At 39.3% G+C, this 19919-nt stretch overlaps 1 protein-coding gene across 1 annotated transcript; it reads right to left on the reverse strand.

Moving 5' to 3' along the window:
* Positions 1–215: 215 nt before the first annotated feature.
* Positions 216–18796, reverse strand: LOC117962722 (up-regulator of cell proliferation-like). The gene is made up of 2 exons (XM_059016862.1): positions 18526–18796; positions 216–5857 (listed from the first exon to the last, which is right to left on the reverse strand). The coding sequence occupies exons 1-2, from the start codon at positions 18794–18796 to the stop codon at positions 1164–1166; spliced, it is 4965 nt and encodes a 1654-aa protein (XP_058872845.1). The 3' UTR covers positions 216–1163.
* Between the last annotated feature and the right edge of the window lie 1123 nt (positions 18797–19919).

Genomic DNA, 19919 nt, shown 5'->3' on the forward strand with positions numbered 1-19919 from the left:
TTTATAAGAGAGAGAGAACACTGAGCTGGTCTTTATAAGAGAGAGAGAACACTGAGCTGGTCCTTATCGAAGCAGCTGGAAACAAGAATCTGGTTTTACAGTTAATATTGCGTTTAGAATTTAAAAGAAACTGAATATATTTATAATGTTTCATTTAGTATTTCTAAATGTAGCCCTGTTTATTTAACAGCTGAAAGCGATGGAGCTGTTCTGTGTGTCATTATCACACATTGGCTGAATAACACGATTACACAGCGAGTCTCATCTCTGGGTAGAAGTTCTCTTTATTAACATACAGCCGGTGCAAAGCAGACATGGGAACAAGATCTACAGGTGTTGTTTTTGTTTTTTTAAACAGATCATATTTGTTGAAATCAACTTGCAGACATATTAAACTTTGATTTGCCATACATTCGAAGAGATTAGAAAGAACGAGCGTTCTGGTGAAGTTATACAGACAAGCAAGAAATGATTAATGTGACACAGAAGGAAATCCTCAGGAGACATCGTCTGAAAAGTTTACAGTTTAGAAATAATATGCCGTGGAGTGTATTATGTTAACCCCCCTGTTTTCATTAATATTAATGATTTGAAAATTGTGAAATATCTTGAAATAACTATTTTTTAAACCGTGAAATAAACACATTTTTACCAGAAAAAAGACGCATTAGTTTCATAGATTCGAATTTACTGATAATTCCCAGGCAGTAAAATTAACACATCATTTTAAATGGAATAGTCTTTATATTTCACAACAGGAAATGCATTTGATTAGATTATTTCTTTCACAATGATTCCGACCCCTCAGCATTCTAAACGTGTTCTTTAATTCAATTCTATGAGAAATACTCTTTCATCGGATTGCTTTTTGCACGCTACAGTATTAAACAGGATGCTTATTTCTATGTAATGTATATTTCTATTAATTTCTATTGAATGCCCAATCATCTCTTTTAAACGGAGGTCCGCTTGGTTCTTTGGTTTTGTGTCTCCAATGTTTAGGGATTTCAGCAGGTTCCGCATTACAAAGATCTGCAGGCAGACCAGCAACCCTAACAGACCCGTACATCGCACGGTAAAACATGTCCTTAGATTTAGTGTCTGTTCCGAGGCCACATCCAGGGTGATTATTGTGTGAGAATACTTTCAGTACTGTCGATTATTCACTTCATGTTAAACTCCTCATTTAAACTCTTCAGTGCTCGTCTCTTTGTTATGCTTTTCCATTCCTTAGGGATATCAGCAGGCTTTGCATGATACTCTTTTGCAAATTGTTCATTAAATGTCATCAGCACGTACTTCCAGTAGTCAGAGGCTTCAATACAGGGATCCGTGGGAATGTTCCAGTCAAGGTAGACTCTCCAATAGTCTTTATAGGGATGAGCCCTCCATGCTGTATCTTTATTACAGAATGTATCCTCACTTAATACAAGTGTTGTACAAATTGTTACAGATAGTTTGTCAGAACCCTGTTTATTCCCAGCGAGCCCCAGGGGTCGATGCACGGATGCGTGGTGTTGTTCGTGGTCCTTGCCTCTTGCCTCACAGGGGACCTTACAGAACGGACACTGCTCCACACAGCTAATCACCCTCTTGAACAGCTCATCCTGCAGCTTGAAGGGTAGATTATTTAGTTTTTCATTGATATCACACCCTTGAGAAACTCTTAGAGATGTCTTCATTTCATTCACACTCTTCTGAAGATATTCAGTGAACTCTTGGGTGTTTGCTTTGTCCTGGATAAGTGTTAATCCAAGGTTGTCTGTGGAAATCACAATGTCACTGTTTAAATTACTGCAGATCTTTTTAAGAAGCGTTAAAATGGTTTTGCTCTTTGTTAAAGTCTTCTTTTCTTTTTCAATGGCTGCTTGTATTTTTTTTGTTATTGCTTCAAAATGTTTCACTTCTAAATCTGAAAGGGCTTTACTCTTGGAAAAATGATCAATAATACGATTCAATATCCAACCCTTGACAAAACCTTCATAGTTTCTACTGTATTCCACATACTTTGTAAAATTATTGTCATCCAGCAGCTGTTTCAGAATGGAATGCTGGAAATATGACCGGGTGCTGTATTTCACAGAGTCTGCACCAGTCAGCATTTCATCCACAATATCTAACCCAAGGGCTTTGTTGACATACTCCCTCACTGCAGGCTTGAGGCAGCGCTCAGTGAATTCTCCAGCCTTCTTTTGGCTCTGGTCCTTCTCATGGTAAAGATCTATGAAGTCAGAACAGTACTGCGGCCTGAACTTTTCCAGATGGTTCAGAGGGTCATTGACTTTAATGAAATCTTCGTGCATCTGCTGGAATTCCCTGGCAGCAAACCCACAGATGTGCAGCTTCAGATCAACCTCAAACTGGGCGTTGGTCTGGAGCTTCTCAATTCCCTTCAGCTTGACATCTATCATTTCTAACAGCTCTCTGGTGTAGGTCTCATGGTAGTTAGTTTTACTCCTTTTTTTGTTTGCTACAAACTCCATGCACTGTTCTGTTACAGATTTCACCATCGCCTCTGCTTCCTCTTTGGGGTTTGTTGACAGGTCCATGGGATCAGCGTGGTGTTTTTTGCACCATACGGGATCAAAGTGTTTATCAGTTACATTAAACTGTGTTTTTCCATATTCAGTCAGATCTGTGGCCTCATTTAACACCATGTTAACTGCACCTACATTTCTTTTTAATTGTTTTCTCAATTGATTATAAACATCTAATCCCATATCTCTTTTCTCTACACCTTTAAAGTCCAGTCTCTTCACTGTGTCCTCCCACATCTTTTCAAATTCCTGTTTCAGCTGCTTCTCAGATAAATCCTTATTTCGTTCCCTGCAGTCTCCTAGCAGTTGCAATACTCTTTCCTCTAATATTGCTTTATGTTTTTTATTGACATCATGTACTTTCTTCATTCCTTTTTGAAAATCAATCGCTGCTGTCAACTTGTTTGTCACAGAGTTTTCAGTTTCAATCCTAAGAGTTTTAATGCTTCTCTCAAAGGTGGCTCTGTAGCTTTCTACAAGATTAACATGTCCCTCCTTACTGTCATAGTATTTAGTCAGTTTCTCCAGAGATGTTGTTTCTTGTGATTTCAATTCTTGAAATGCCTCTGCTTGTAAACTTCTGAGAAACTCATCAAGGTTTGAGGACTGGTTTTTGGTATTTGAAATCCTTGTCTTTGCTTTCTCCAGCCAGTTGTACATGTGCTTTTGGAAGGCCCATTCCCATTTATTAAATTCAACACACAGGTTACTGTAAGCCTCAGCCACTAGACTGTTTCTGAAGCTGAAGATGAAGTTCTCATATTTAACAGCTTTCCACAAACTTCTTGTCCACTCCAGGAACTCTTTAAGTGTTTGGAATTTGCAGCTTTTTAACACTTCAATCAAACTCTTCTTGAACTCATACACAGCTTCACTGTAGCCTGTGTTCACTGGAGCCATTGGTGGAATGCCATGCCACAGGCCCGGGATGTACCAGTTATTTTTCTCTGGATCATACTCCATTATATCAGTGAATTTTCTGTCAGTATCCTTCTTCTCCATCCTGGCAGCCTCCTGTGTCATCTCATTCAGCTGTTCTAGAAGCTTATTCCTGTCCCTTGCATTGTTGTCATGAGCAGACACATCCCCCACATTCTGGTGCACAAACTGACAGTTTGGTTTCTTCCCCATTTTGTCCATTCTAAGAAAGGCGTGCACCACGATCTGTAGGATATCCTTCATCTCTGTGGAGTTCTCCATTGCAATGTTTATTATGGTGACGTCACTCAAACCTACAACCAGTGTTGCAAGCTCATTGTCATGTTCGTAGCTGTCTTCTAGTTCTGCCAGTTCTGGAGATTTCAGACCTTCAGTGTCGATTAACAAGATAAAATCACAGTTCAGCTCTTCTTTAAGATCCTCTTTGACTCTGATTAACAGCATGAAGGCTCCTCTCGTGCATCTGCCACTGCTAACTGAAAACTGAACCCCAAACATTGTGTTGAGGAGGGTAGACTTCCCAGTGCTTTGGACTCCCAACACTGTTACAACCAGCAGCCTGCTCTTGTGTTGGACTTTCCTGTGGAGCTCAGTTAGAACATCAGTCACCCACCTTACAGGGATATTTGATGCATCTCCATCCACCAGCTCAAGAGGGAAGCCATCCAACAGCAGATCAGCCCCCAAACTGGGAAGATGTTGAAACTGCTGATGAGATTCAGCATTGTCAGAAAGGAAGCATGATGCTTCATAAAGCTGCCCCATCTCACGCATGAAATGTTCCATTCCTAAAGAGCTGTCTGATATTTGTCTATCCAGGGTTGCAATTATCTCTTTGTTCTCTGAGAACTTGCAACACTTGTCTTTGTATTCATCACGAAGACCAGAAAGTTTCTTTCGTGCCGTACCATCCAAGTTCATCCTCATCCACTTTAGAAAATAGGATCGTTCTTCTTTGCTTTCATTGGATATGGCAGCGATGAAACATCCCATTGCTTCAGACATACTATAACTGCTTTGCTGTTGTCTCAGTTTCTGTTTTTCTCTTTGCAGATTGGCTTTATATTCTTCAATAGGCTTGTCTCCTGCCTTCCGTAGTCTGCACTCCTCCTTTTCTATTTTAGCCAGCTCCTTCCAAAGCTTCCCTTGCAATGGCAACTGATCCTCTTTATATCGCACCACATCGTTGATTCTAGATGTGATTTCTGCAGCACTTGTCTTAGCGTTCTGACATTTAGTGCAGTCTTCATCTACAGGAATCCCCAATTCATGTGCTTCAGCAGACATGCCTTCAATAGTCATTTTGTGTTGACAGTTTTCCATGATGTCATTCATAGTTAAGCGCAGTTTTGACACAAACTCTGCATCATTGGTCTGCTTATTCTTCAATCGAATATGACTACTACTTATTTTTAATTTTGAAGCCAAGTTTTTTAGAGGTATTACATTTTGGTGTAACACACTCTGAGAATTTGCAACCAAATACAATTGGGCTTTAATATTTCCTGCAGAGGACAAGAGATTGCACGCGCTGTCCGCAATACTGTCAAAAAATATGAAGACTGCCGAGGATGTCTGACATAAAATGGAAAACTGATTCTGAAAGGAAAGGAGATCTCCACGAAGGTTGCCAACAGCTACAGGTTCTGGAAAGATGTCCAAGTTTTTCTTTCCACAAGGAAGGTACCAACCTATTTCCACTAGACCGTTTGAAATTCTCCGTGGAACATTTCCACATTCCATGTCACGATGGGTAAAGAAATCATGGTACTGCTGGGGGTTACTGAGAACCTGATTCAGAATCTGAGACTTTGATAAACTGCAGTCACCCAGCCTGACAAAAGAGATCATTGGCATGGCAGTGCTGACTATACTGTCTTCTACAAACCCTTTTGAGTCGGCTAATGAACGGGGTCTAAACTTCTTCACAATGTCTCGCATGGCCCACAGCATTAATGTACACTGACTGGTGCTGCAGTCAGGGAGCAAAAGAGGTACAGCAAACTGGCACATCGACATTTTTGACATCATTTCCTGCTGCAGGAAGCTGTCTGAGCACAGAAAGACTGCTGCCAAGAGATCAAGTGGATTGATTATATTTGTGTCTTGATCATCATTACTAGCTATAAGTTCAAGAACACTGTCAAGGTCTTGCAATTTCGAGTCTGTATCTGTCTCAGCAGCACTGCACTTGGTACTCCAAGCTGTCACATTTACCATCATGAGACTTTTCAGAAAGCACCAGGGGAGTTTTTTCAGTGACTGAATCGGTTCATCTGTAATACTCTCTGTACCGATCTCAAGGACAGTACTCAACGTAATCTTGCCTGGGAAGCAGTTCTCCAGTCCCAGCATGCACAGCAAATCTTCTAGATGAGTTTCTGAAAGGGAAGCAGTAACAGGTATCCACTTAATAATAATAAGTACTTTGGAGCACAAGAGTGTCTACTTTTGTTTGTTTTTTTTACATGGAAATAATGCTTCGCTGTTGAACATACACCAATGAATGGAGGCTGATTGGTTTGTACAAGCGATGGATATGCTTCACACTGGCTATTACACTGCAGATGTACTGCCCTGTAACACCTGTAAGTCGCCTTGATAATAATAATAATAATAATAATAATAATAATAATAATAATAATAATAATAATAATAATAATAATAAAGATGTAGGAGCATCATTTGTGAGCACATACTTACATGATCTTCTGTGTTAGGCAAACACCCTTGTAGTCTCTTACTGACTTCAGAAGGTTTGATTTTAACAAACAGTGAAGTGACTCATTTATTTCTCATTTCAGCAAATAAAAGCTGTTAATTACTGACAAGTGTTTAAGCTGTTGCATTCCTCAGTCTGCCAGCAGGTGGCAACATAGAACAACAAATGGCCTGAGGTTTAACCTAAACTAAACTGTAAAGCAATACCCCCTCTAGCACTACTGTATGAGAGCTCATGTCTGTCCTTGAGAATCAACATCTTAAAAAAGAGATCAAAACAAATCTAGGTGTAATTATTTCTGCTTCTGTTGAGTAAATAGAGCTCACTGGGTTTACTGCAGCATGTAACCACTCTATACTGAGTCGGTATGCTGTAGGATATAGTGATTTACAATCCCTATTGAAGTCAGTCAGTTCCACTGTTGTATAGTAAATTCCAGCTCAAGTGGACCAATGTGGTGTTTCATTTTACATTTTTTATTTGTTTTTAATTTTTTTTTTTATCGAAGGCTTGCGTCAATGAATTCCTGTTTGGCCCTTAAAACATTATTTAAAATGATACTAATTGTTCCTGTCTTGGTCAAGCTTCAGAACCACAGGGCATGAGTTACACAGCTGTATTGCATGAACACAACACCTTCCCAGGAACCCTTTTCTCCATCACATGTGGTTTATGTATGATCAGAAATGTATGAAATACAAGAAATTGGTCTACTTCAGCTGGAATGAGACAAAAAGGTAGAGATGATCTATGAGGCTAATACCCTGAGTTCTACAGAACTGGTCCTTACTTGTACAGACAGATGTTGAAACAGGCGAGCTCTGGGTCCCATTCTCCAGCACTGTGGTGACTGTGAAGCTGTACTCTCCCCCAGGTCTCAGCTTAGAGATGACAGTGGAATTGGAGGGTGCAGTGATGGAGTCTTGGTGACTCTTATCAGAGCTAGAGTAGGTAATGTAAAAGCTGTGTGGGATCCCATGCATATTGTCAGGACTGCCCCAGCTCAGAGAGACAGAATTGATTTCCACTGAGACTACCTTTATCTCTCCAGGAGGAGATGGTTCTGTAAGAGAAAGTTGTGTCACTTTAGAGTAGAATGGTAGATTTGCAATCAACACAAGAGTTGTAAATAATAGCGATGGGAACAGTGGAGCTGGAATAATTTTTATAGTGGGGGTGCTGAAAGCCACTGAACAAAACTCTAACCCCTGTATACCTGAAATAAAGAATAAAAGGCAAATGTGTATGCATACTACAGCAGACAAGTGCAAATGTTGACGTCACATCATTTCACAAAGTAGATGTTTTAGATTGAAAACCCTGCAATGTAAAACATCTACTGTTGACTTTGTGAATGGATGAAGAGACGTCAACATTTGCACGTGTTTTAAATTATTTACAGCTTATTGTATTGTAATAGCTGATATATATATTAAATCTGGATTTTTGTACATTTAACATGTTTTGACAAGATGACAATGTAAAGAAAATAATGAGTTATGATCTGCAATAAATTCAGACGATGTTTAATTAATCACCTTTAAAATCCATTCTCTCACCTCCTTATTAACATAATCACTGGACCCTCCCTTTAAAGGAGCGCTGACCATCTTTAAAATCCATTCTCTCACCTCTTATTAGCTTTATTAACAGGATCACCGGCCCCTCCCTTTAAAGGAGCACTGACCATCTTTAAAATCCATTCTCTCACCTCTTATTAGCTTTATTAACATGATTACTGGTCCCCTCCCTTTAAAGGAGCACTGACCATCTTTAAAATCCATTCTCTCACCTCTTATTAGCTTTATTAACATGATCACCAGCCCATCCCTTTAAAGGAGCTTCTGTGTTATCTTCTGTGTTAGGCAAACACCCTTGTAGTCTCTTACTGACTTCACAAGGTTTGATTTTAACAGACAGTGAAGTGACTCATTTATTTCTTATTTCAGCAAATAAAAGCTGTTAATTACTGACAAGTAAGTGTTTAAGCTGTTGCATTCCTCAGTCTGCCAGCAGGTGGCAACATAGAACAACAAATGGCCTGAGGTTTAACCTAAACTAAACTGTAAAGCAATACCCCCTCTAGCACTACTGTATGAGAGCTCATGTCTGTCCTTGAGAATCAACATCTTAAAAAAGAGATCAAAACAAACCTAGATGTAATTATTTCTGCTTCTGTTGAGTAAATAGAGCTCACTGGGTTTACTGCAGCATGTAACCACTCTATACTGAGTCGGTATGCTGTAGGATATAGTGATTTACAATCCCTATTGAAGTCAGTCAGTTCCACTGTTGTATAGTAAATTCCAGCTCAAGTGGACCAATGTGGTGTTTCATTTTACATTTTTTATTTGTTTTTAATTTATTTTTTTTATCGAAGGCTTGCGTCAATGAATTCTTGTTTGGCCCTTAAAACATTGTTTAAAATGATACTAATTGTTCCTGTCCTGGTCAAGCTTCAGAACCACAGGGCATGAGTTACACAGCTGTATTGCATGAACACAACACCTTCCCAGGAACCCTTTTCTCCATCGCATGTGGTTTATGTATCATCACAAATGTATGAAATACAAGAAATTGGTCTGCTTGAGCTGGAATGAGACAAAAAGGTAGAGATGATCTATGAGGCTAATACCCCGAGTTACAGAGAACTGATCCTTACTTGTGCAGACAGATGTTGAAACAGGCGTGCTCTGGGTCCCATTCTCCAGCACTGTGGTGACTGTGAAGCTGTACTCTCTCCCAGGTCTCAGCTCAGAGATGACAGTGGAATTGGAGGGTGCAGTGATGGAGTCTTGGTGACTCTTATCAGAGCTAGAGTAGGTAATGTAAAAGCTGTGTGGGATCCCATGCATATTGTCAGGACTGCCCCAGCTCAGAGAGACAGAATTGATTTCCACTGAGACTACCTTTATCTCTCCAGGAGGAGATGGTTCTGTAAGAGAAAGTTGTGTCACTTTAGAGTAGAATGGTAGATTTGCAATCAACACAAGAGTTGTAAATAATAGCGATGGGAACAGTGGAGCTGGAATAATTTTTATAGTGGGGGTGCTGAAAGCCACTGAACAAAACTCTAACCCCTGTATACCTGAAATAAAGAATAAAAGGCAAATGTGTATGCATACTACAGCAGACAAGTGCAAATGTTGACGTCACATCATTTCACAAAGTAGATGTTTTAGATTGAAAACCCTGCAATGTAAAACATCTACTGTTGACTTTGTGAATGGATGAAGAGACGTCAACATTTGCACGTGTTTTAAATTATTTACAGCTTATTGTATTGTAATAGCTGATATATATATTAAATCTGGATTTTTGTACATTTAACATGTTTTGACAAGATGACAATGTAAAGAAAATAATGAGTTATGATCTGCAATAAATTCAGACGATGTTTAATTAATCATCTTTAAAATCCATTCTCTCACCTCCTTATTAACATAATCACTGGACCCTCCCTTTAAAGGAGCGCTGACCATCTTTAAAATCCATTCTCTCACCTCTTATTAGCTTTATTAACATGATCACCGGCCCCTCCCTTTAAAGGAGCGCTGACCATCTTTAAAATCCATTCGCTCACCTCTTATTAGCTTTATTAACATGATCACTGGTCCCCTCCCTTTAAAGGAGCACTGACCATCTTTAAAATCCATTCTCTCACCTCTTATTAGCTTTATTAACATGATTACTGGTCCCCTCCCTTTAAAGGAGCACTGACCATCTTTAAAATCCATTCTCTCACCTCTTATTAGCTTTATTAACATGATTACTGGTCCCCTCCCTTTAAAGGAGCACTGACCATCTTTAAAATCCATTCTCTCACCTCTTATTAGCTTTATTAACATGATCACCGGCCCATCCCTTTAAAGGAGCTTCTGTGTTATCTTCTGTGTTAGGCAAACACCCTTGTAGTCTCTTACTGACTTCACAAGGTTTGATTTTAACAGACAGTGAAGTGACTCATTTATTTCTTATTTCAGCAAATAAAAGCTGTTAATTACTGACAAGTAAGTGTTTAAGAGGTTGCATTCCTCAGTCTGCCAGCAGGTGGCAACATAGAACAACAAATGGCCTGAGGTTCAACCTAAACTAAACTGTAAAGCAATACCCCCTCTAGCACTACTGTATGAGAGCTCATGTCTGTCCTTGAGAATCAACATCTTAAAAAAGAGATCAAAACAAACCTAGATGTAATTATTTCTGCTTCTGTTGAGTAAATAGAGCTCACTGTGTTTACTGCAGCATGTAACCACTCTATACTGAGTCGGTATGCTGTAGGATATAGTGATTTACAATCCCTATTGAAGTCAGTCAGTCAATGAATTCTTGTTTGGCCCTTAAAACATTGTTTAAAATGATACTAATTGTTCCTGTCTTGGTCAAGCTTCAGAACCACAGGGCATGAGTTACACAGCTGTATTGCATGAACACAACACCTTCCCAGGAACCCTTTTCTCCATCACATGTGGTTTATGTATCATCACAAATGTATGAAATACAAGAAATTGGTCTACTTGAGCTGGAATGAGACAAAAAGGTAGAGATGATCTATGAGGCTAATACCCTGAGTTGTACAGAACTGGTCCTTACTTGTACAGACAGATGTTGAAACAGGCGTACTCTGGGTCCCATTCTCCAGCACTGTGGTGACTGTGAAGCTGTACTCTCTCCCAGGTCTCAGCTCAGAGATGACAGTGGAATTGGAGGGTGCAGTGATGGAGTCTTGGTGACTCTTATCAGAGCTAGAGTAGGTAATGTAAAAGCTGCGTGGGATCCCATGCATATTGTCAGGACTGCCCCAGCTCAGAGAGACAGAATTGATTTCCACTGAGACTACCTTTATCTCTCCAGGAGGAGATGGTTCTGTAAGAGAAAGTTGTGTCACTTTAGAGTAGAATGGTAGATTTGCAATCAACACAAGAGTTGTAAATAATAGCGATGGGAACAGTGGAGCTGGAATAATTTTTATAGTGGGGGTGCTGAAAGCCACTGAACAAAACTCTAACCCCTGTATACCTGAAATAAAGAATAAAAGGCAAATGTGTATGCATACTACAGCAGACAAGTGCAAATGTTGACGTCACATCATTTCACAAAGTAGATGTTTTAGATTGAAAACCCTGCAATGTAAAACATCTACTGTTGACTTTGTGAATGGATGAAGAGACGTCAACATTTGCACGTGTTTTAAATTATTTACAGCTTATTGTATTGTAATAGCTGATATATATATTAAATCTGGATTTTTGTACATTTAACATGTTTTGACAAGATGACAATGTAAAGAAAATAATGAGTTATGATCTGCAATAAATTCAGACGATGTTTAATTAATCATCTTTAAAATCCATTCTCTCACCTCCTTATTAACATAATCACTGGACCCTCCCTTTAAAGGAGCGCTGACCATCTTTAAAATCCATTCTCTCACCTCTTATTAGCTTTACTAACATGATCACTGGTCCCCTCCTTTTAAAGGAGCACTGACCATCTTTAAAATCCATTCTCTCACCTCTTATTAGCTTTATTAACATGATTACTGGTCCCCTCCCTTTAAAGGAGCACTGACCATCTTTAAAATCCATTCTCTCACCTCTTATTAGCTTTATTAACATGATCACCGGCCCATCCCTTTAAAGGAGCTTCTGTGTTATCTTCTGTGTTAGGCAAACACCCTTGTAGTCTCTTACTGACTTCACAAGGTTTGATTTTAACAGACAGTGAAGTGACTCATTTATTTCTTATTTCAGCAAATAAAAGCTGTTAATTACTGACAAGTAAGTGTTTAAGCTGTTGCATTCCTCAGTCTGCCAGCAGGTGGCAACATAGAACAACAAATGGCCTGAGGTTCAACCTAAACTAAACTGTAAAGCAATACCCCCTCTAGCACTACTGTATGAGAGCTCATGTCTGTCCTTGAGAATCAACATCTTAAAAAAGAGACCAAAACAAACCTAGATGTAATTATTTCTGCTTCTGTTGAGTAAATAGAGCTCACTGTGTTTACTGCAGCATGTAACCACTCTATACTGAGTCGGTATGCTGTAGGATATAGTGATTTACAATCCCTATTGAAGTCAGTCAGTCAATGAATTCTTGTTTGGCCCTTAAAACATTGTTTAAAATGATACTAATTGTTCCTGTCCTGGTCAAGCTTCAGAACCACAGGGCATGAGTTACACAGCTGTATTGCATGAACACAACACCTTCCCAGGAACCCTTTTCTCCATCACATGTGGTTTATGTATCATCACAAATGTATGAAATACAAGAAATTGGTCTACTTCAGCTGGAATGAAACAAAAAAGAAGTAGAGATGATCTATGAGGCTAATACCCTGAATTACAGAGAACTGATCCTTACTTGTACAGACAGATGTTGAAACAGGCGTGCTCTGGGTCCCATTCTCCAGCACTGTGGTGACTGTGAAGCTGTACTCTCTCCCAGGTCTCAGCTCAGAGATGACAGTGGAATTGGAGGGTGCAGTGATGGAGTCTTGGTGACTCTTATCAGAGCTAGAGTAGGTAATGTAAAAGCTGTGTGGGATCCCATGCATATTGTCAGGACTGCCCCAGCTCAGAGAGACAGAATTGATTTCCACTGAGACTACCTTTATCTCTCCAGGAGGAGATGGTTCTGTAAGAGAAAGTTGTGTCACTTTAGAGTAGAATGGTAGATTTGCAATCAACACAAGAGTTGTAAATAATAGCGATGGGAACAGTGGAGCTGGAATAATTTTTATAGTGGGGGTGCTGAAAGCCACTGAACAAAACTCTAACCCCTGTATACCTGAAATAAAGAATAAAAGGCAAATGTGTATGCATACTACAGCAGACAAGTGCAAATGTTGACGTCACATCATTTCACAAAGTAGATGTTTTAGATTGAAAACCCTGCAATGTAAAACATCTACTGTTGACTTTGTGAATGGATGAAGAGACGTCAACATTTGCACGTGTTTTAAATTATTTACAGCTTATTGTATTGTAATAGCTGATATATATATTAAATCTGGATTTTTGTACATTTAACATGTTTTGACAAGATGACAATGTAAAGAAAATAATGAGTTATGATCTGCAATAAATTCAGACGATGTTTAATTAATCATCTTTAAAATCCATTCTCTCACCTCCTTATTAACATAATCACTGGACCCTCCCTTTAAAGGAGCGCTGACCATCTTTAAAATCCATTCTCTCACCTCTTATTAGCTTTATTAACATGATCACCGGCCCCTCCCTTTAAAGGAGCGCTGACCATCTTTAAAATCCATTCGCTCACCTCTTATTAGCTTTATTAACATGATCACTGGTCCCCTCCCTTTAAAGGAGCACTGACCATCTTTAAAATCCATTCTCTCACCTCTTATTAGCTTTATTAACATGATTACTGGTCCCCTCCCTTTAAAGGAGCACTGACCATCTTTAAAATCCATCCTCTCACCTCTTATTAGCTTTATTAACATGATTACTGGTCCCCTCCCTTTAAAGGAGCACTGACCATCTTTAAAATCCATTCTCTCACCTCTTATTAGCTTTATTAACATGATCACCGGCCCATCCCTTTAAAGGAGCTTCTGTGTTATCTTCTGTGTTAGGCAAACACCCTTGTAGTCTCTTACTGACTTCACAAGGTTTGATTTTAACAGACAGTGAAGTGACTCATTTATTTCTTATTTCAGCAAATAAAAGCTGTTAATTACTGACAAGTAAGTGTTTAAGCTGTTGCATTCCTCAGTCTGCCAGCAGGTGGCAACATAGAACAACAAATGGCCTGAGGTTCAACCTAAACTAAACTGTAAAGCAATACCCCCTCTAGCACTACTGTATGAGAGCTCATGTCTGTCCTTGAGAATCAACATCTTAAAAAAGAGATCAAAACAAACCTAGATGTAATTATTTCTGCTTCTGTTGAGTAAATAGAGCTCACTGTGTTTACTGCAGCATGTAACCACTCTATACTGAGTCGGTATGCTGTAGGATATAGTGATTTACAATCCCTATTGAAGTCAGTCAGTCAATGAATTCTTGTTTGGCCCTTAAAACATTGTTTAAAATGATACTAATTGTTCCTGTCTTGGTCAAGCTTCAGAACCACAGGGCATGAGTTACACAGCTGTATTGCATGAACACAACACCTTCCCAGGAACCCTTTTCTCCATCACATGTGGTTTATGTATGATCAGAAATGTATGAAATACAAGAAATTGCTCTACTTGAGCTGGAATGAGACAAAAAGGTAGAGATGATCTATGAGGCTAATACCCTGAGTTGTACAGAACTGGTCCTTACTTGTGCAGACAGATGTTGAAACAGGCGAGCTCTGGGTCCCATTCTCCAGCACTGTGGTCACTGTGAAGCTGTACTCTCTCCCAGGTCTCAGCTTAGAGATGACAGTGGAATTGGAGGGTGCAGTGATGGAGTCTTGGTGACTCTTATCAGAGCTAGAGTAGGTAATGTAAAAGCTGTGTGGGATCCCATGCATATTGTCAGGACTGCCCCAGCTCAGAGAGACAGAATTGATTTCCACTGAGACTACCTTTATCTCTCCAGGAGGGGATGGTTCTGTAAGAGAAAGTTGAGTCACTTTAGAGTAGAATGGTAGATGAACAATCAACACAAGAGTTGTAAATAATAGCGATGGGAACAGTGGAGCTGGAATAATTTTTATAGTGGGGGTGCTGAAAGCCACTGAACAAAACTCTAACCCCTGTATACCTGAAATAAAGAATAAAAGGCAAATGTGTATGCATACTACAGCAGACAAGTGCAAATGTTGACGTCACATCATTTCACAAAGTAGATGTTTTAGATTGAAAACCCTGCAATGTAAAACATCTACTGTTGACTTTGTGAATGGATGAAGAGACGTCAACATTTGCACGTGTTTTAAATTATTTACAGCTTATTGTATTGTAATAGCTGATATATATATATATATTAAATCTGGATTTTTGTACATTTAACATGTTTTGACAAGATGACAATGTAAAGAAAATAATGAGTTATGATCTGCAATAAATTCAGACGATGTTTAATTAATCACCTTTAAAATCCATTCTCTCACCTCCTTATTAACATAATCACTGGACCCTCCCTTTAAAGGAGCGCTGACCATCTTTAAAATCCCCCCCCCCCCAGAAAACACATATTGCAGTTATAATAGAAATAAACAATAAGCGAGTATTTGATTGAAACTATAGTTTTAGATACAGTGGGATGTTTATCTCTCGTTTTAAAAGTTGTGGTTGTACATTATGATGAAGTAATGTAGAGTAAAAAGATCTGAAAATCAGTCCCAAAGAGTCTCTCCGCTTATAATTTTGCAACGTTCTTCCGCCCAAAATACTGTGATGAACACAACAACACACCTCTCTCTCTGATTGCCTGCAAATTGTGAACACCTGTGCTCGATACGCGCAGGAGAGTCAGGACGGCATTTAAGGCAGTCCGTCGCGTCTGTGAGCGAGAGAGACCGGGACTGAATAGTGACGCTTAAGTGGGAAGAAGCGGAACCTGAGCGAGAAGCTCAACTGGAACTAAATTGCATGCAATTAGAGCGAGAGGCTCACTTTTCATGAACTATATAAAACCAAGGATAGAGACCGCGGTATCACCGCTGAGAGATTTGATTTTTATCTGTGCCGGCGACTGAATACCTGGAGCTGAGGAATACCTGGAGCTGAGTCATAAAGAGGCTGCAGAGAGCAGGACTGGGGTACGCCTCTGGGTGCGGAGGACTCTGTAATTAAGACTGTGGAGGGGGGCTCCTGACTATCGACCCAAGGGAAGTTTGTATGTTTTAACTTGTATTCGACTTGGTTGTATTGTGGGTGGGATTTTGTATTATAGGGAAATGTTTTTAGTTGCTTAGTGGTTGTTGTAACTACCGAACTCCTAATTAGATAACTATTGCTGTTTGCATTACTCAAAACCTACGGCTATAATGCAGTGTCCTCTGCTAGTTCGATAGGCTTGACATATCATCCACTGTTTATTCACTTATGGTTTTATATTTAACGTTTGATTTAGTATTGTGCTGAATTTGAAAAATTCACTCGTTTGCTGTGTGTTTTTTGGTTGTTTTGAAGAATTCATTTTATAGTTGGTGTGTATTTTATAGATTGTTTTATATATTGTAGTTAATTGAATGTGTATAGTCGATCGGACTTGCTTAGTTAGTGTGCTCTGATAGCTAAAGTGAATATTGTTGATCTGGATCTTAAACATAGCAATTTGTGAATGTGTTTTTAAATGTATCCTTGTTTTTATCTGTCCTATTTTCTGGTGTGTGAATAATATTATTATTTTTTTTTTATTTTTATTTTTTTAGCATATAGAACTTCCAGCAGTCCATTATTTCCGGACCTTATCGAGTAATCAAAGGTGGTGGCAGCTACGAGAGAGATGGAAATCAATATTGGTAAGGTGGCCAAAACCAATTCCAAAATGTTTTTCCAATATTATAACAGCAAGAGAACATTCAAAGAGGAGGTTAAATGTCTAAGAGACACAAATGGCAAAATCATAGATGAAGAAAAAAAAATAGCAAATATATTAAATGATTACTTTTCACAGGTTTTTACAAAGGAGGACACGGACAACATGCCTCGCATGTCGACCTGTTCCTATCCAATTTTAAATAACTTTAGCATAAGAGGCAGAAGTGTTAAAGGGACTAGGAGCTCTTAAAATAAACAAATCCCCTGGGCCAGATGAGATCCTCCCAATAGTACTCAAAGAAATGAAAAGTTATTTACAAACCGCTAACCAAGATCATGCAACAGTCTCTTGACACAGGGGTTGTACCGACAGACTGGAAAATAGCAAACGTAATACCGATCCACAAAAAGGGAGACAAAACCGAACCAGGTAACTACAGACCAGTAAGCCTGACTTCTATTATATGTAAACTTATGGAAACTATAATAAGATCCAAAATGGAAAATTACCTATCTGGTAACAATATCCTGGGAGACAGCCAGCATGGTTTTAGGAAAGGGAGATCATGTCTAACTAACCTACTTGACTTTTTTGAGGATGCAACATTGAAAATGGACAACTGCAAAGCATACGACATGGTCTATTTAGATTTCCAGAAAGCTTTTGACAAAGTCCCGCATAAAAGATTAATTCTCAAACTGAACGCAGCAGGGATTCAAGGAAGTGCATGCACATGGATTAGGGAGTGGTTAACAGGTAGAAAACAGAAAGTACTGATTAGAGGAGAAACCTCAAAATGGAGTGAGGTAACCAGTGGTGTACCACAGGGATCAGTATTGGGTCCTCTGCTATTCCTAATCTACATTAATGATTTAGATTCTGGTATAGTAAGCAAACTCGTTAAATTTGCAGACGACACAAAAATAGGAGGAGTGGCAAACACTGTTGAAGCAGCAAAGGTCATTCAAAATGATTTAGACAGCATTCAGATTTGGGCAGACACATGGCAAATGAAATTTAATAGAGAAAAGTGTAAAGTATTGCATGCGGGCAATAAAAATGTGCATTATAAATATCATATGGGAGATACTGAAATTGAAGAAGGGAACTATGAAAAAGACCTAGGAGTTTATGTTGACTCAGAAATGTCTTCATCTAGACAATGTGGGGAAGCTATAAAAAAAGGCCAACAAGATGCTCGGATATATTGTGAGAAGTGTTGAATTTAAATCAAGGAAGTAATGTTAAAACTCTACAATGCATTAGTAAGACCTCACCTAGAATACTGTGTTCAGTTCTGGTCACCTCGTTACAAAAAGGATATTGCTGCTCTAGAAAGAGTGCAAAGAAGAGTGACCAGAATTATCCCGGGTTTAAAAGGCATGTCGTATGCGGACAGGCTAAAAGAATTGAATCTGTTCAGTCTTGAACAAAGAAGACTACGCGGCGATCTGATTCAAACATTCAAAATCCTAAAAGGTATAGACAATGTCAACCCGGGGGACTTCTTTGACTTGAAAAAAGGACTAGGGGTCATAAATGGAGATTAGATAAAGGGGCATTCAGAACAGAAAATAGGAGGCACTTTTTTACTTTTTTACACAGAGAATTGTGAGCATCTGGAACCAACTCCCCAGTAATGTTGTTGAAGCTGTCACCCTGGGATCCTTCAAGAAGCTGCTTGATGAGATTCTGGGATTAATAAGCTACTAACAACCAAACGAGCAAGATGGGCTGAATGGCCTCCTCTCGTTTGTAAACTTTCTTATGTACACGCTACTTTTAGTACATTACCTTACCTAGGAAAAAGTTATTACAATACTGTAGTATTTGACTGGCGTATACCTTTAATAATATATTTTAATAGTAATAATCTTACCGGCTCCAGTTTTTTCCCCCAACTCTTCGGCTAGCTGTACCTCATTTATGGCTCTCAATATCGATACGGTGATCTCAGCGGCGTACTTTTTGCTGTAGGTGCTGATTAACAAACTCGCTACTTCCAGGCTTGTCGCTTCCTCAAGCTTCCCCCTGGCGATCTTGCGCCCCTGGAACCGTGTTTCTCCCAGCTTGTCCTTGAACCTGTTAAACTGCTCTTTGACTAGCTCGTTGAGGGTGTCCACAAGGTGGTCCTTCAGCGTTTTCTCCATCCCAGTTCATCGGCGGGTCTCGCTGTATGAAGAGAGAGGCAGGACGCGGAGAGATTGAACGCGCGAAATGTTGAGAGGGGGAAGCACGTAGGGTGTGAAGAGAAATAAATGGCGAAAGATCACATTTTAAGTTTTACAAACATAGTACTTGTAAAAAGTAAACATTCACCTGCCTTCGTCAAACTCGCTTCGGTTTGTGAAATCAGACTAGGAGGAAACGTTTATACAAATCCCGTGACGTCATCGTGTGGCAGACCTTTGGACTCGGGACTTCCCTACAGAAACCCGTTACAAAGATCCCGGATGTTTTTAAATATTTCTTAGCCAGATGCACGAAGGTGATTAGCGTTGTTTTGCGCTTTTATTGAGGATAATTCACTTTTTATGGCCAAAATATTTAAAATAACGCGTCATAATACTAATTATCTCTCTCTCTCATAGATAATCTCTACATGTTGTCCAGGCTTGCTCTAAACAAGATTGGTTTGTAGTGTATGAAATATTTGTTATATTATTGTTCAATAAACGTTGCTTTATTTTTGTCTACATCAGTCTTTTTTTCCCCGTATCTTTTACAGTACATTCACAAATATATGTCCTACTGCTGCTTGGCTTAGTTATCCTACAATCAAAACGATTACGCAGTGTACAGAGTACTGGGGTGAGAATCGACCCGGGCTGATGTTCCACAAGAGTACTGGGGTGAGAATTGGCCTGAGAGGGTGAGGATTGGCCTAGGACAGAACTCACCCGGGTGAGAATTAACCTGTAACACCGAGTCATGTCCCTCGAGTAAAAGTGATACCACATCTCTTGAATGATGCAGTTTTAAAAAAGATTATACAGTAAAGTCTGTATTAGAGTCCACCTGAAGGAAGCAGTCACCAATTTCTAACACCTCAAGCCTACATACAGATAGATGAGATCAGGCTTTCACTAAACAGACCCGTTTTAAAAGAAGCACAGCTTCAATCTGACTTGCTGTGCACCTCCATTCACTAGCAGTGACAACAGGGATAGGATTTCAGTTTAGAAGGAAAAATAATCAGCTGTTTCTGTCTCAGAACTGGTATTCACTGTACCTGAAGATTTGGAATATGAAAACTGTTTTATTTGTTTGTTT

Source organism: Acipenser ruthenus, chromosome 54 (genome assembly GCF_902713425.1).
Source record: "Acipenser ruthenus chromosome 54, fAciRut3.2 maternal haplotype, whole genome shotgun sequence".
In the NCBI taxonomy this organism is placed as follows: domain Eukaryota; kingdom Metazoa; phylum Chordata; class Actinopteri; order Acipenseriformes; family Acipenseridae; genus Acipenser; species Acipenser ruthenus.

Coding starts and splice junctions, on each gene's coding strand:
- LOC117962722 (XM_059016862.1), bottom strand. CDS start 18,796: ATGGAGAAAACGCTGAAGGACCACCTTGTGGACACCCTCAACGAGCTA. Junction 5,858..18,525: donor GGGGGAAAAAACTGGAGCCG/GTAAGATTATTA, acceptor CTTCCCTTTCAG/AAACTCATCTAGAAGATTTG.